Genomic DNA, 12,204 nt, shown 5'->3' on the forward strand with positions numbered 1-12,204 from the left:
TCCTTGTCATCCATCTTAAATTATGATGATTACTCTCTGCTATTATTTTTTGTAGCCTATCTGCCCTACAGTGTTATCTGGTTTGTGGATGATGATCAGGTCCAGAATATCTTCCCCTAGTACTTTCCCTGACATGCTGTTTCAAATAGCAATCATCATTCAGTTGATTTAAAAATTCCATTCAGTTTTGGCAAATCAAAATCATCCATAATAAGACATTCACACTTGCACACCCATTCCATTTGCTTGTAGAGACTCTCATAGTAATCTTCACAGTCTATGGTTTGTAGATTACTCCCACTCTGTCATTGTACCTTTGTTTCCAACTAATTCACATCATACATGTTCTATACTAGTATGTGCAACTTCTGAATCTGCAGAAGCATTTGTTGCACTCTGGCTGCTTTTGATAAGAAGCATGACCCACCAACCCTTTATTTTCTCTATTCATCTTTAAATACATTGTACGTACCATAATGAAACTCATCATCCCTGATTTTTGGGGTGGCATCATGTTTCCGTTAGCCTGTTATGTTGCCATTAGTTGTCTTAAGCAGGAGTTCAAATGCACTAATTTTATTGGCAAGACTCCTTACATTACTTTGTTTTAGCCATGTAAACATGGCTAAAACGAAGTATTGTTGTATAGTGTTCTATCTTGACACAACTGTTGGAGCTATTTAAGGTTGTTTTCCTAGCATTAGGTTCCTGCTGATTTGAAATATCACTATCCTCAGGACATCTTGCCAATACCAGCTGTTTCAGCAACAAACAAGATCTATTGAGATGAGTGCAAGTGTTACTTTGACTTATATAATCAGATAAACATGTATCTATATTACCCCTTCTCCCCCTAAATAGAAGTTTCCCTGAACCCTTAAGACATCCTCAGTGATACCAGCATAAACTCTTGCACCAGTTTTGTTCAAGTGTATTTCCATCCCTACAAAATAGATCCCTTCTACCTACAAGTACAGGCCACACTGATAAAAATTTTCCTGAAAATGCTTTGCTGAGCCTCTGACGTCTTGAGTTAATCCACAAGGCTTTCAGTATATAGTCTTGCCTGGATAAAATTACATACACATTCTGAGCTAACTCACTACAGTTTTTGAGCATGGTCCTATATTTTTCCAACAAATCATCAGTTCATGTGTGCTTAATATCATTAGTCCCCTTATGAATAATAATGCTCTCTTCACCCCCTTTAAACTCTGACAATCTGTTGGTGATATCTTTAATTGTTGCTCCTGGCAAACACACTCTGGTTCTAGTCCACCTATCCTTATTACAAAAAATGTTACCCATTTCTCTGACAATTAAATCTCCCAATAAGACTAAATCTGTTGAATCAGAGCAGTATATACTTGATTATTCTGTTCTGGGGGCCTGAAGTGGGGGATACATCATTTGGCAGATTAATGGAATCTTGAGTCCCTGATGAGCTCCCAGTTACATTTGTCTCTAGGGCAAGTGCCCATTTCTTCAGAAACTCAAATTCTTCTAGTAATGTACCAAGTTTTAATTTGAGATCAGTACACTTCTTATGTCTGGCACAAAGAAAGGAAAGTTGAGTGATGATTATCGTCTAGCATCTAGATTGATCTATGAATACATGCCACAGGCTATGCAATGGATGAATTTGTGACTCATGCAGGAATTTCCAACAGCCATTCCTATATGGGTCACCATACAGGAATGGCTGAATGTCTTAAATTATTACCTTAATGATTCTTACCTTAAAATTATTATAAATCTTACCTTAATGATGTAACTGGAAAATATTACAAAATTAATTTTACAAATTTAAAACAGCTAAATTTTAATCAGAATTAAAATATTACAGTAATTTAGCAGTTAAAAAAATATCTCCTATGAACTTAAAAATCTAAACTTACAAGATACCGAAAAGAATGTCTCTAAGTGGAATTAGTGTTGTTAGAAAAAATAAGAATTAAATTTATTAATATTACAGGAAATCTATGATGTATAGGAATTTTTTTACTAAGAAAAAGAAGGCAATTATTCCATTATATAAAGTTTTGATTAGCCCATTTTGTGTATATTGTGTATACAGGTTTGAAATTCTCATTTCAAGAAGGATGTAGATCTGCTGCAAAAGTGCAGGGACTTCTTTGCTTACATAAAGAAGCACTCCTATAGAGAGAAACCTTAAAGTTTTGTGGGTTACAAAGTCTAAAGAGAGACCACATGTTTGTATGGAGTCTCAATTGAAGTATTTAAGGCTTTGAGGAATTTTTAAATATTGAGGAATTTTTTTTTTTGCAGATAGCACAAACTAGGAGACATGCACTAAAATTAAGTGTGGATAGTTGTAGACTGGTTATAAGAAAATTCTCTTTTTACCAAAGGATTATTAATTGTTGAAATAAATTACTTTCTAAGCTTGAGAACTAAAGTTTATGTAAATTTAAGAAAGGATCGTTTGGACATATAACTTATTTCTAGAATATTTTGATTACATGTTGTACATGGTGCTAGTTTGGTACTCATGTTCATTTTCTTTCAAAATTTTGAAAATTTCCATATTAGCATTGCATAATATTTGTAGAACCATGGATAAAAAATGCATTTTTGATGGATTGAATATTCTTTTTCTATTATAATTATAAAACACAAAATCTTAAAAGACTAACAAAATTCAATTATTCCAGGGTGCACCTCATGAGTGGGCAGGCGACTTACCAGAGCAAGCTCTGACAATCTTGCATCAGCATGCAATCCAAGGAGATATTACTGAGCTTCAGCAGTCAATATGGTGAGTAGAAACAGAAATCAGTGAAGGCAGAATAATGGCTTAAATAAGCAAATTTGTTTCCTTTTACATTTACATTATGTTACCAAAAGTACTGGGACAATATGAGGAAAGACAGCAGTAGTGTACAGACCCAATTTTAACTATATTACAGACTACCTATATTACAGGCCTCCTTTGGCCTGTAATATAGGTAGTCTTCACAGAACACCTACCATCAATTTATGAAAAATGTCAGTATTTCATTACTTTATCAAAATAGTTTTTAATATGACTGAGCAGTTGATGTTGGCTTTTAGAGATGACACATGTGGTTTTTCAGATTGAGCTCTGAGCTGATCAGTTCATCAGTGTCACATTAAAATAAGTTGTCTTATACTTGAACTTTTTGACAGGGGACATTTTCCTGTTGAAAAATGTAAGGTAGTGTAATGTAAAACTCCATTGGTGTTGGAAGAACCCTGTTATCAAGCATGTCACAATATTACCTACATTAAGACATCATCTGAAAAATTATCAGTTAAACACCATAATATGCTAAGTAGTCTGAAACCATCAGTCTGCCACTATGCTTCTCTTTAAAACCTTTTAAAAAGGTTTTAGAAGTTGGAATCAAACCCAAGCTCTTCCATCAGATGAAAATAGTGCATTTTGAGATTCATCATTTTGGTGAGTTTTTTCTTACACCACCAGAGGAATAGGAAAAGTTCCTCTGAACACGACACCATTGTACCTATTACTGCTTATTAACTTTTTAAAGATGGACATTTTGTGGACAGCAGTCCATCCATGGAATCTCTAAATTTTAAAATGGAAAGTTGGGTGATGAAATTTTTCTCTGCAGTGTCCTTATTTATGTTTAAATAAGCCTGTGCAAAAGCAAGATAATACATAAGATGTCAGAATCAAAAAACATCCAATAAAGTATGCTTCATCAATTACTTGATCAATTAGCACAAAAATTATTTGGGACAGAATCTGCAAAATAACAGGCAAAGATTACATCAATCTTTTTTAAATTTTGCAATGCAAAGTATGTATAATTACTGACTCTACCACACTAGCTTTACATAAAACTTCTGCCACTATTAGCCTGTACTTCTTAACCCCCTCAAATTTTTGACATTTAAAAAACAGTCAAAAGCTGAACCAAACTTTGTTAATATGCTTGAAGTATTTGATAAACCTTTAGATATGGAGATCTGAATATAACACTCTTGGTTCCAGTGAAAATTCAGTAGGTAGCAAAGACTGTAATGAGTTAAAACACCTTCCAGTAATATTTTCATTCAGGAATATTTTCTTAACTCATGACTACAGGCAATTGTTTTAGTGTTCAGAATCCATAAAAAAGATCTAACAGATTCAAATAATTATCGCTCATTTGCCCTGACCAGCTGTCTGTGTAAAATGCCAATAATACTTTATTGGCATTGTCTTTAGAGCAGTGTTGAATTCAGAGCATTTGCACTGGGGGATAGAATGTGAACTTCAGGGGATACATGTAGTATATATGTATATTTTTTATTATTATTTAATATTTACAACATATGTATATGATACAAACAAATCTGTATATTTATATTTATGCATATTTATGAATGTTATAATAAGAGAATATGAGAAAACAAAATAGGAAACAAAAGGAAATATTTATTATTTAACATCTAAATACTAATAGTCAGTTCACAAAAACCACGTTACTGACAATAATCACAGTTTAATAATATACAGAGTTATTAAATAGGTTTAGTAGTGTTCGTTAGCTTCTTATTTTGAATTTAACCAGCGATTTTTGGAAGTTACGACACCCGGTGTTGGCACCAATATTATTGAACTAGCCGCCATATTGTAGTCGATAAGAAATAGCTTAACGTATATATATCTCGAACTGATAGCGTAAGGTATAAAGTAAAACTAGATAGTGTAATATGAAGCATTGTATTAGGAATCTGTTAGCTTATTATAGTATTATCAATTAATAAAAAATAATATTAATCTTATTAAAATTCATTGTTAATTAAATTGTATTTAAATGGAAATCATGACCCAGACTAGAGCTGCAAAGCAAAGATCACAGACTAGCGAGAGTGCTATGACTTGGGGCAGAAACGAAGGGGTGATTCTCCAACGCATCTCAAAAAATGTCTCAAAAAATGTGCGAAATGTTTGCCAACCTTTCTAAAACAGAGCATGATCTAGCCAAAGAGGATGCCTTTGTGTGTGCTAGGGTCTAGAGTGTCAAGAAATTAGGCACCAACTCAGTGTTCTGATGAGCTTCTATGAGAGCTTGAGGTGTAGGATAAATGCCCTCGAAGAAATTAATATGAGAGCCCACCAAGCTCTCAGTTACCCAACTCAATGACAGAGCTCACTCCTATGCATTGGGCAAAACAGAGGCAAGCTCCAAGGCAGAATGCACTGGTCCCAAAGGTACTAGTTATTTTTGGGGAGACTATTGTCGGGGAGATGGGGAATAAACTATGCAAGGAGGATAGGTGGAACAGAACCAGGGTATGTCTGCCAGGGGCAAAAGTTGATGACGTTGTAGAGCAGATATCATCTTTTCAGGGCACAAAAGGTGATGTTGTTGTACATGTTGGAACAAATGACATTAAGAGTAAGAGATCTGCAAATTTACTCAACAAGTACAGGTCAATGTTAAAAAAAGTTGTGAGTTAGGGTTGAATGTGAAAGTGTCTGCAATTCTGCCCAAACACGATAGGAGGGAGTATATGATGAGAGCCTTGTCGATCAATTCAGCCCTGGAGAGATTGTGCAAGGCTCAGGGGGTAGAATTTTTTTCAGTCTGGTCTGTACTTGTTGACAGGAGAGACTGTTTCTATAGGGATTGGGTACACTTAAATAGAAAGGGTGCAAGAATATTTGCTGATGCCATCGTGGCAGTGTTAGGTGGGTCGGAAAACTGTTAGCATAGACTAAAAGGTTAACAGTGGCCGCAGGCAGAGGCTAAAGTGATTCTTGCACTGCTTCTATTAGAATGGACAGCAGACTGAAAGCAAGGTAATGGAGATTTCCAGGACTGCTGGGAGTCATAGTGGAACAAGTAAATACATGGGCTGTGTTGGGGTGGTTAGGAGCAGGAACAGGTGCATGTATACTTGCATGTACACTAATGCTAGGAGTATAGTTAATAAATTTGATGAGCTTGAAGTGCTAATCAAGATATCAAAGGCAGATATTGTTGGGATATCAGAGATGTAGTGTCACACAGATATAGGCAGTGCAGAGTTGGAATTTGGGGAGTACAATGTGTATAGGAAGGATAGGAAGGGAGGAGGGGTTATGCTGTTAGTTAAGAAACACAAAATCTAAGGAAGTGCATCCAATTGATGTTGGTGGACACAGAGGCGGATTAAGGTAGGTTGAGGCCCCGGGCGCAGAAGACAATTTTGGGCCCCTTAAAAAAAAAAAAGAGAGAGACAGGGAAAAAAAAAAGTACATGTTAACTATTTTTTTAAATTAATAAAAAATATTATGTACTATTAATGTTTTATTTCCAATAAAATTTGAATATAATATATGTATAATATAATTAATAATAGCATAATAATAATCACAAAGTTTTGAACTAATAGTTGAACATATGTAAGAGTATAATTAATGATGGTATACGTATAATAGTAACAATCAGAAATTTGAACAAAAAAAATCATAGAATTTTACTTGAAATTAAAATTACAAATGTGAAAATATTTAAATAAAATTTTTCTTGCTTTTCGTTTTGCAAACTTATTAACTATCTCATCACAATCAGTAATTTTAAGTAAATCGCTCTCTATATATAAAATAGCCATATTATTTAGTCTTTCCTCTGAAACTGATTTTCTTAGATAATTTTTTACTCTTTTTAGACAAGAAAATGAGCGTTCCCCCGATGTGTTTGAAATTGGCATGGTTAACAAAATTTTCAAAATAATTTCCACATTTGGAAAAGTTGCTTTCATATCTAATGCTTTTTTGTATATATTATTAATTGATCGCTTGTCTTCTTCATCTAAATAGATTAAAAACTGTTCCAACTCATCTTTAAAATTGTTGGAATCAAGGTCATCTTTATAAATTTCTATTAAATTATTAACGCATTTTTTCTTTTCTTCTACACACAATGTAAACAGGAAAAAAACTCTAAAATTACTTAACATTTTCATAGATTTTTCTGCGTCTGTTCAGTTCTGCTGTTAAATGATCGCATATTACGTAGAGTACATTATGTAAAAAAAATTCCTTTCGATTTTCTGTAGATGTTCGCTCGGGATCATCTTCAAATGTTTTATCTGTTAGTTCTTTAACTTCTGATTCGATTTCGTTGAAATTATGTCTTATGTTTTCATTAATAAAAATTTCTAGACGTTTTAATAATGACGCACCTTTAACAATTGTGCAGTCAATAGATTGCAAAGATTTACTCGTTGCATCGATTCTTTGCAAAATTTTATTCCATAGGACTGTCATTGCAGCAGTTTCATAATCATTCATTTCTTTAAGTAATGATTTTGCTTCAATAACAGCAATTTTTTTTTTCTTTTGTGGAATTGCATATCTCATCTAATGCCTCTTTTATATTTTTGTAGCCACATTTTAACGCTAAAACTGCATCGGCCCTAGCAGACCACCTTGTATCTGACAATTTCTTTAATGTATAAGAACCTTTATCCAATTTATTGCATAACAGGTTCCATCGAAACGTTGATGCGGAGAAAAAAAACAAACAAATTTTGCACGAATAAAAAATAGCTGGAAGCATTACTACAACTCCCTGCAGCAATATAACCAACTAAATTAAGTGAATGACTGGAGCACGGAATAAACGTTGCTGATGGAGCATGTTATCTTATTCTTGTTTGCAGACCATTGTACTTGGCCGACATATTTGCTGCATTGTCGTACGATTGTCCACGGCAATATTTTATATCTACTGGCAAATTTTGCAAGGTAGATAAAACTGTCTCTTCTAGATACTCCGCATCGTGTCTTTCTTAGGGAAGAACTTTAAAAATCTTTCTTTAACATTCCCATTTTCTGATAAATAGCGCACTACAAAAGTAAGTTGATCCACATGCGCAACATCGGGTGTAGAATCTAAAATAATACTATAATATTTTGCGCATTTCATTTCCTCCACAATGTGTGCCCTAAGATAATCGGCAATTATTTGCAAAAGTTCATCACACGTCTGATGCGATAAGTAATTTACATGTCCGCTACCTTGATTTCCATACTTTTGTAAGTGCAACTTTAAAAATCGTCATATTCGCTCAAATACTCTAAACTAGTCAAATAATTGCCTTTTCTCGAAGATGTTGCACTCTCGTTATGGCCTTTAAAGGCAATGCCCAAACTTGCGAGGAATTTTATTGTGGATACAATTCTTCGCAGAATCTCTCTCCAATAATTTTCTTTTTGCGATGTAATTTGCAGATTTTGAACGTCAACGCGATTTAACGTAGAGGAGCGCTTGTATAATGTACACATTGAAGCGATGTGCTCTTTTGACATTTCATGTTCGGACAAAGTTATTCCAATATTTTTCCAATTTTGGAACCCTGTAGTCAACTTAGACTTTGATCCCGAAAACATTTTGCATGGGTAACAATAAATTGATTTGGTTGTTTCGGAAAAAAATTAGCCACGTCCTTTCTTCTTTTTCACCATTCGAAATTTTTCTGTAAAAATGGTCTTTACACAAGCTTCTGTAGTAAATGCGATCACCGTGTTTATAGACCAATCTAAGTGTAGTTATATCGCCTATATTTCTTGGTTTATTTGAAATTAGAAATTCGACCATTTCATTAGATAAAACGTTAGGCCACAGAGCAATATCTTTTAGTGTAACTTCGAATGGAATATTTTCCATTTGCGTTTCAATATTTTTTAATGGACTTTCTTCTATACTTTTTTCGACTGGTTTTTCACCTGGTTGACGGTTAACTGGTTTTTCATCTTCTTCATCATTGTTGCTTTCTTCTATACCTTGATTTTCAACTTGAACTAACTCCTTTTGTTGGATGATGGAAGTTCCTTGTTCTACATCTTCATTGTTGCTCGAATTATGATGGCTTGAATGGCCAGCGCCAGTTATAAATTTGTCCAATGCTCCTTTCTGTTGGTTGGCAACTTGCTGGCGTCTGTTTTTTTAGCCCCTGATAGATGTTGTTTCATTTTTTTTAGCTACCATTGGTAGGCTACCAATGAAAAGTCATAATAGTCTGAATGATTAGAATACTAGAGAAAAGATTTTTCGTTATAGCGCAATAAATTAATGATTAATTAAATTCAAAAATTATTCATAAACTACGAAAATCCAGGCGCTGATGTAACAACAGGAATTAATTTTATCTTAATATAATTTCAACAATATGCAATATACAGTGGTACCTTGGTTTGCGAGCATAATTCGTTCCGGAAACGTGCTCGTAATCCAAACCACTCGTATATCAAAGCGAATTTTCCCATAAGAAATCATGGAAACCCAGTTGATTTGTTCCAAAACTCGAAAATATTCATATACTGTAAAAATGATTAATACAAAATACATACATACCTTTTCATATTTTTAATATTTAAATTTAATATACGTAAAGCAATCGGATATATGGTAGGACCACTTTCACTGTCACTAACGGAATCACTGCTATCTGTTGACTCTTTCTTTTTGTGCGACTTTAACAAAGAACCTCTCCAATGACATTTTGCCTCCTCTTGAGGATTTCATGGAAATATGACAATTGCATTGTCCTTAAACAGATTCATCGCTCGCACTATTACAAAATGAGGAGGCACGCTTGATACACATAAACAAAGCTCCGTGCATGTAGTAATTGAATAAACAACACACCGTAAAGGCAGAGATACACTATTAACACCTCACATTTTACTAAAGCACATTTCTAGGGGTTACTACCATAAAACAATAAAAACAATTTCCGTTTTTAAACAATTAAAAACAAGTTGCCTTTCTGCTAGTGGAATCTGTTATAAACTGGTAGTAAACTCGATCTAATTGCATTTGCGATTATTGTATGCCGATAACTGGAATTGTGTTGGTTTTTACGTTATTATGGTGAAATGTGTTTCCCCTTCACTGATATAAAAAACATAAATACATTTTCAGAATCTTCTCTTCATTCCTATCGTGTTGGGGTGATTCCGGTCCGACTGCCATTTCTTGTAAACACAAAGGCCAATAGTCCATAAGCGAATTCGGTTCGTGTTATATAAGATATCGTTAAGTGTAAAGTTGGGGTTTCGGGGCCCTTCAGAAGTCAGGGCCCAGGGCGCGCGCCCGGTGCGCCCGCCGTTAAATCCGCCTCTGGGTGGACAATGCAGTGTTGAGTCTGTTTGGTGTGAAATATGTACTGGCAAAGGGAAAATGAGAGTAGGTGTGTGTTATAGGCCTAATGAATATGATGAGTATAATGAGCAATTGTGCAGAGAAATAGAGTGGGCCAGTAAATCAGAATGTCTTATAATGGGGGATTTTAACTTTACAGATATTGACTGGAACTTGTGGATTGGTCACTCGCACACTATCAAGACTTTTGTGGATTTATTATATGACTGTTTTCTTCAGCAACATGTTGAGAGGCAACCAGAGGGAGTAATACAATTGATCTGATTATCAGCAGTGATTATTTGTGCATTAAGAATTTGCAGATAAAGGAACCACTGGGTGACAGTGATCAGAATCAACTGATATGGGAATTACTTAAAGATGTAACTATCATCAAGGCTAAAGGGAAGGGATTTTGCTTTTTTAAAGGTGACTACAGTGATCTGAGACAGTTTTTAATTCTGTACAGTGGGATCAACTGATGATGTTACCAATGTTGAATTCTAAATGGGAAGCCTACAGGGACTTAATTTTGGAAGCTACTAGGCTTTTCATTCCAACTAAGGACTGTTCAAGGTTTAGGCCTAAATGGATGTCAGATGAATTAATGAGGTTCATGGCAGAGAAGAAGAATGTATGGGATGCATATAAAGTATCAGGTGACACAGAAGCCTTTGGCAGGTATAAACTAGTCTGTAATCAAGTCACAAAGGAGGTAAGCCAGGCGAAGGCAGATTATGAGAAATCTTTGGCATAGGATGCCAAGAAAAACAGCAAAGAGTTCTTTACTTATGTAAACTCTAGAAGGAAAGGGATGAATCAGATTGGACCACTAACATAGATGGGTTGACTATTGATGATCATGCTCAGGTAGCTGATAAACTGAATGAGTATTTTGCATCTACATTCACACATGAGGAGTCATTCAATAAGGTGAGTGCCTGACGTTTATCAAATGCTAACAGGGAGCTAAGTGATTTTGTAATAACTGAGAGCAAAGTGGAGGAGAAATTGTTGAAGTTAAACATAAGGAAGGCACCTGGGGTGGACAGGATCTATCCATTTATATTAAAGGAGGCAGCAAAGGAAGTAAGCAAACTCTTAGCCATAATTATGAGAGCTTTCTTGGACCCAGGGGAGGTCCCCATGGACTAGAGGTTTGCAAATGTATCACCAATTCACAAAGAGGGTTCAAAACGGGCTCACATCTGGTGAGTATGGGCTTGGCACACCCAAGGTCCTGAGCTGGATGGGCACCTCCATAGCCAGGTGGGCAGAAGCAGCAGTGCGTAGCACACTCTTCTTGATTAGACCAGGTTCGAGCCCGTGACCACCAAATATGGAGGATGCAGAAAGGTCAGGGAATGACCACCGCATATCCCCCCCCCAGAACAATATGGCCTTAGTTGCTAATGCTCCTAAAAACCAAACAAACAACAACAACCGAGCTGGATATCATCATTCTTCCCTTTCTTGGTGATTCTCTCTCTCTCTCTCTCAATCTCTCTCTCTCTCTCTCTCTCTCTCTCTCTCTCTCAGGGTAATAAAGAATTTTTTTTTTTGGATGGTGCAGCATAAGCCCCGGGCTTCCTTGCACCATATGGCTAATAATAATAATAATAATAAAATAATAAAAGGTGACACAAGTAACTACAGACCTGTTAGTTTAACTTGTGTTCCGGGGAAAATAATGGCATCACTGGTTAAAGAATCACTGCATGATCATCTAGACAAGACTGCAGTAATAGTTAAGACACAGCATGGGTTTGTTAAAGGGAGGTTTTGTCTGACCAATTTGATTGGATACTATGATGTGGTCACAAATGAACTGAATGCGAAAAATAATTTTGATATCATATGCTTGGATTTCAGGAAAGCTTTTGATACTGTTTCACATGGAATACTGCTGTACAAATTGGAGAGGTATGGCATTAAGGGTAAGTTGCTACAATGGATAAAGGAATGGTTGAGTGGGAGACAGTGAATGGTAATCAATGGACACTGCTTTTCGTGGACAAATGTTGTTAGTGAAGTTCCCCAGGGTTCAGTATTGGGCCCATTGTTGTTTTGTATA

At 35.3% G+C, this 12,204-nt stretch overlaps 1 protein-coding gene across 1 annotated transcript in view; it reads left to right on the forward strand.

The window, feature by feature from the left end:
• The window catches only part of LOC150086642 (BAI1-associated protein 3-like), a 478,827-nt gene that overhangs the window by 305,673 nt on the left and 160,950 nt on the right, over positions 1-12,204 (forward strand). Inside the window, exon 13 of the mRNA XM_090372214.1 lies at positions 2,676-2,779. Coding sequence (XP_090228340.1) covers positions 2,676-2,779 — 104 coding nt within the window. The remainder of the gene's footprint in view (positions 1-2,675; positions 2,780-12,204) is intronic.

This window comes from Mastigoproctus giganteus, chromosome 4 (genome assembly GCF_048544385.1).
Source record: "Mastigoproctus giganteus isolate SK-2022 chromosome 4, ASM4854438v1, whole genome shotgun sequence".
NCBI lineage: Eukaryota > Metazoa > Arthropoda > Arachnida > Uropygi > Thelyphonidae > Mastigoproctus > Mastigoproctus giganteus.